Raw genomic sequence first — 5,000 nt, forward strand, 5'->3', positions numbered from 1 at the left:
CTCTTCTTTCTCTCCTCTCCTCGTCTCGTCTCGTCTCATGCTGTCTGTCTCCTCGTCTCGTCTCGTCTCGTCTCATGCTGTCTGTCTCCTCGTCTCGTCTCGTCTCATGCTGTCTGTCTCCTCGTCTCGTCTCATGCTGTCTGTCTCCTCTCCTCGTCTCGTCTCATGCTGTCTGTCTCCTCTGCTCAGAGTCTCTCACCTGCTCTAGTATGGAGCAGCACAGCAGCCGTGTGACTGCACACATTCACACCTGCTTCATAGTGGAAGGAATTTACTGGTGTCTGTGTGTGTGTGTGTGTTTGAATTGTGTGATCAAACTGTGTGTCTGTGTGTGTGTCTGTGTGTGTGTGTTTGAATTAAGTGGTCAGCGTGTGTGTGTGTTTGAATGAAGTGGTCAGTATGTGTGTTTCAATTGAGTGTCAAAGTCAAAGTCAAAAAGTTTATTGTCGCATACACCAAATTGCTTCAGTGCAGCGAAATTCTTAGGACTTGGCCAGCAATATCTACACAGTAGACAGTAGATACAGATAACAAAGTAACATAGTAACATATACCAAAAATAACATTTAACACTATAACACTATAACATATAACATATAACACAAGAGTGATCAATCTTTGTGTGTGCGTGTGTGTTTAAATGAAGTGGTCAGTGTGTGTGTGTCAGCGCGTGTGTGCGTTTGAATGGTGGTCAGTGTGTGTGTGTGTGTGTGTGTGTGTGTGTGTTTGATGTGTGCTCTCTCTTTAATTGGGGTGGAGGATGGGGTAGCCGCTGAGCTGTGTGAGCTATTACAGCATAGTTAACCTTCATCTCTCTCCCTCTTTACCCTTCTCCCTTTCTCTCTCCCCTCCCTCTCTCTCTCCCCTCCCTCTCTCTCTATCCCTCTCTCTATCCCTCTCTCTCTCCCCTCCCTCTTTCTCCCCTCTCTCTCTCTCTCTATCCCTCTCTGTCTCCCCTCCCTCGCCCTCTCTTGCCCTCACTCTCTCCCCTCCCTCTCTCTCTCCCTTCCCTCTCTCTCTCCCCTCCCTCTCTCTCTCTCCCTTCCCTCTCTCTCTCCCCTCCCTCTCTCTTCCGTCCCTCTCTCTCTATCCCTCTCTCTCTCCCCTCCCTATGCTCACTGCATCACTCCGCCTCCCCTGAAGACGCTTTACAATTTGCTTCTTTTGTGTGTGATTTGAAGCTGTGTGTGTCTGTTTGTGTGTGTGTGCAAATGTGTGTGTGTGTGTGTGTGTGTGTGTGTGTGTGCGTGTGTGTGTGTGTGTGTGTGTGTGTGTGCGCGTGTGTGCGTGCGTGTGTGCCATTGTGTGTGTGTGTGTGTGTGTGTGTGTGTGTGTGTGTGTGTGTGTGAGCTGTTAATTAGATGGCCGCTTGTAGAGCGCTGAATTAAAGTTAAGTGGTTTCACCCACGATGGTTTTTCCAGGTCTAGTCATATCTCTGTGTGTGTGTGTGTGTGTGTGCATTCGCATGTATGTGGGCGCGTGCATGCATGTGTGTGTGTGTGTGTGTGAGTGCGTTTGTGTGCGTGTCTATGTGTGTGTGTGTGTGCGTCTGTGTGTGTGGGGGTAAAGGTTAGCCACTTAGCTAAAGGTTGCGTTTGCTCTCCAGGGCTTTTGATCAGGAGATGAAAGTGTGTGTGAGGCTTTGATTTCGTCCTAGACCGGCTGAAAGGAGACCCAACTGATCAGTCACACAGTTAACAGACTTCATCTCCCTATAACCCCCTCTCTTTTACTCACTCTATCTGCTATACAGACGCATATTAGCTCTTGTAGTTTTTTGCAGTAGTAGAACAGGAAAGGTGTGTGTGTGTGTGTGTGTGTGTGTGTGTGTGTGTGTGTGTGTGTGTGTGTGTGTGTGTGTGTGTCTGTGTACCTTAGAAAGATGCTTCATTTCGGTTCAGTTTATTTCAGAACTTGTGTGGATGTAGTATTAGTAGGATACCTACCTGCAGGGTTTGGTGAGATTTCCTATGGGTGTGTTGGAGGTAGGAGGTTCTTTGCTAAGATGTTAGCATGGAGACATGACGTTATTTTTTGGACATTTATTTTCTCCCACCTGTAGGCTAGTTTGGAGCGAAGCTGTTTATGTATTTATATCTTTCTCTATCTGTGTCTCTATCGTCTGTCTGTCTATGCTATCCGTTTGTCACCCTCTTCTCCGTTTGTCACCCTCTCTCTCAGTCTTACTCCCTCTCCCTCTCTTAATAGCTGGGATGTGTCATCAGAATGGCAGAAGGTGTTGGGGTGGGTGGGAGGGAGAAAGGCATCTGGACGTCAGATGGGAAAAAAGATGAGAGAAGAACTGGGTTGAAAATATCATCTTACCAGTTACTAATGATATAACAGACAGACAGGCAGACTGGCGTGCTCACACACACACACACACACACACACACACACATTTGGCCTTGGCAGTGGGTGGCCTTTGGCATGGCTGTAGAGTGCAGATTGAGTGGTATGAAGTTGTATGCCATCTATAGATGCTGATGACATAAGAGACCAGTGATGGCATTCAGTCAGTCAGGGCTTCCTTCAGGTCCTCTTCTCTGGGTCTTAAGTTAAGAACTAGTGGTCTTCTCTTCTCCTCCCTATTCATCATTTCTTTCTTTCTTTCTTTCCTATGGGATATGTGCACCTGTCCTTGTGTGTGTGTGTGTGTGTGTGTGTGTGTGTGTGTGTGTGTGTGTGTGTGTGTGTGTGTGTGTGTGTGTGTGTGTGTTGGGGGTGGGACTCTGTGTTAATGGACCCTCTGAAGTCGTGTTGTGTGCTCTGGCCGCTGGGTTGCCGTGGGAACTGTGAGGGGCTCCAGCTGTTCCTCATTGGGCCAGGCTGAACTCCAGGGAAAAAGAGGCAGAGAAAGAAAGAATGAGAGAGAGAGAGAGAGAGAGAGCTGAAGAGAGTTGAAAAGTAAAAGACTGGTGTGTGTGCTAATCATTGCAGGTATGTGTGTGTAGTGTGTGTAGTGTGTGTAGTGTGTGTGTGTGTGTGTGTGTGTGTGTGTGTCTGTGTGTGTGTGTGTGTGTGTGTGTGTGTAAAGAAGTAGCAGCAGCAGCAGCAGTCATTGAGCTAGTTGAGTAAGTTAAACTTTAACTGAGTTCATTTGGACTGAGCAACTCAAATAGTACTCATTCATAGAGTGCAAACACATTCACACCATACACACATTCACACAAAACACACACACGCAGGCCTCCCTGTCAGTGCACACACACACACACACACACACACACACACCATATTATACCATTTTCTGTTTTACAAAAGATACCTACACATATTAGTGTGCGCGTGTGTAGGAATGTGTGTTTCCCAAATCCTCTTAAAGGAAAGCCCTTATCTGTGTATATTGTCCTTCTCATAATCGCACACATGTGCACACCACCCAGTGATTAGGCTCTACTCTCTCAAGATCATTGATAGAAATGATGCTGTCCAGGCACTTAGTTGCTTTTAGCCTCGCTTACAGACCAAGCGCTTCTGATTCCACTAGTCTGTGTAGACCTGGGGGAACAGAGCAGTGCAGTGCAGTGCGGTGTGTAAACTAGTATGTGTAGAGCAGAGCAGAGCCGTAAACCTGTCGGCACAAAGGTAGAGGCGTGCTAGCAAAAGACACGCTAACACTTTATTTGGATAGTCCGCCTACGAAGACCTTACAGATGGCTTGTTGAAATTCAAGTTCAGTCTTTTTTTCCATTTTTCACTGAACATCACCTTAATCAAACACAATCCCTTACCTTAACCATATCTTGTAGTTGACATAGTTTCAACAGATGTGTTTATAATCTGAGCATCTGTAGATTCGTCTATAGGGGACCATCCAAATAAAGTGTGACCAAAGACACTAACACCAATGGAATTTTTTTCCTTCCTTGCTGACATGCTGGTTCCCCATACCAGACATCGCCAGTTCAATCCTAGTGCAGGACTGCTTGTCCAGCAGGCTCCTGGAGCTCACCTGCTAGAGCCAGACACTACCAACACCAGAGCCATGGGTGTGATCCTCGAGTACACGTTCAGATAAAACAGTATATCTGCTGGAGTATAAGTCACTGCTACAATAGAAGTGTCTCTTACATGAATACCTGCTGGGCTGGGCTTGGCTGTGCTGTGCTGTCTATTTCACCTGCAAGTGCATTAGTAAGTGTGTAATCAATTTTTTGTATCTGTCTCTCTTTCTCTCTCTCTACCTCCCCCGTCTCTCTATCTTTTCTCTCAGGAGATAAGGATGGCAGTAAAGTGACCACAGTGGTGGCTACGCCAGGGCAGGGGCCCGACCGGCCGCAGGAGGTCAGCTACACCGACACCAAGGTGATCGGCAACGGCTCGTTCGGTGTGGTCTACCAGGCAAAGCTGTGCGACTCTGGCGAGATGGTGGCCATCAAAAAGGTCCTCCAGGACAAGAGGTTCAAGGTGAGGAGGCAGAGATGGTGTGTGTTTTTGTGTGTTTGTGTGTCTGTGTGTGTGTGTGTGTGTGTGTGTGTGTGTGTGAGAGAGAGGGGGGGGGGAAGCTTAACTTAACTTTATATTAGTTTTATAGTTTTATTATTTGTACAAACAGATAATCTATTGTGTGTGTGTGTGTGAGAGCGAGAAAGGGAGAGAGAGAGAGAGAGAGAGAGAGAGAGAGAGAGAGAGAGAGAGAGAGAGAGAGAGAGAGAGAGAGAGATAGATAGAAGGGTGGAGTGGATGGAGTGTCGGGACCAGACCTGTAGCCTGTCTAACAGACTAACAGATGGGTGCAGTCTGGTCCCTGTGTGTTTCCCAGTTGAAGTTAGGAACAGTGTGGAAAGCAGCACCAACCTTCCCTCTCATCCATCCATCATGGAAATACAGGGTGGTGGTAGTGGAGTTGGGGAAGAAGGGCATCCCTCTTTTCCCTTAAGAATGGAGAGGAGAGTGAGAGAGAGTGAGAGTGAGATATTGGGTGAGTGAGTGAGTGAGGGACAGAGTGAGTGACATAGAGAGTGTGAGAGAGAGAGAGAGTGAGTGAGTGAGTGAG

General features: G+C 47.3%; 1 protein-coding gene across 3 annotated transcripts in view; it reads left to right on the top strand.

Annotated features, from left to right (window-relative positions):
* The window catches only part of gsk3ba (glycogen synthase kinase 3 beta, genome duplicate a), a 51,744-nt gene that overhangs the window by 20,864 nt on the left and 25,880 nt on the right, over positions 1 to 5,000 (top strand). For 2 of the 3 annotated variants that reach the window (XM_031582650.2, XM_031582658.2), the window contains exon 2: positions 4,218 to 4,411. In XM_031582650.2, coding sequence (XP_031438510.1) covers positions 4,218 to 4,411 — 194 coding nt within the window. The remainder of the gene's footprint in view (positions 1 to 4,217; positions 4,412 to 5,000) is intronic. The other variant, XM_031582655.2, reaches the window with a different exon arrangement.

Source organism: Clupea harengus, chromosome 2, assembly GCF_900700415.2.
Source record: "Clupea harengus chromosome 2, Ch_v2.0.2, whole genome shotgun sequence".
Lineage (NCBI taxonomy): Eukaryota > Metazoa > Chordata > Actinopteri > Clupeiformes > Clupeidae > Clupea > Clupea harengus.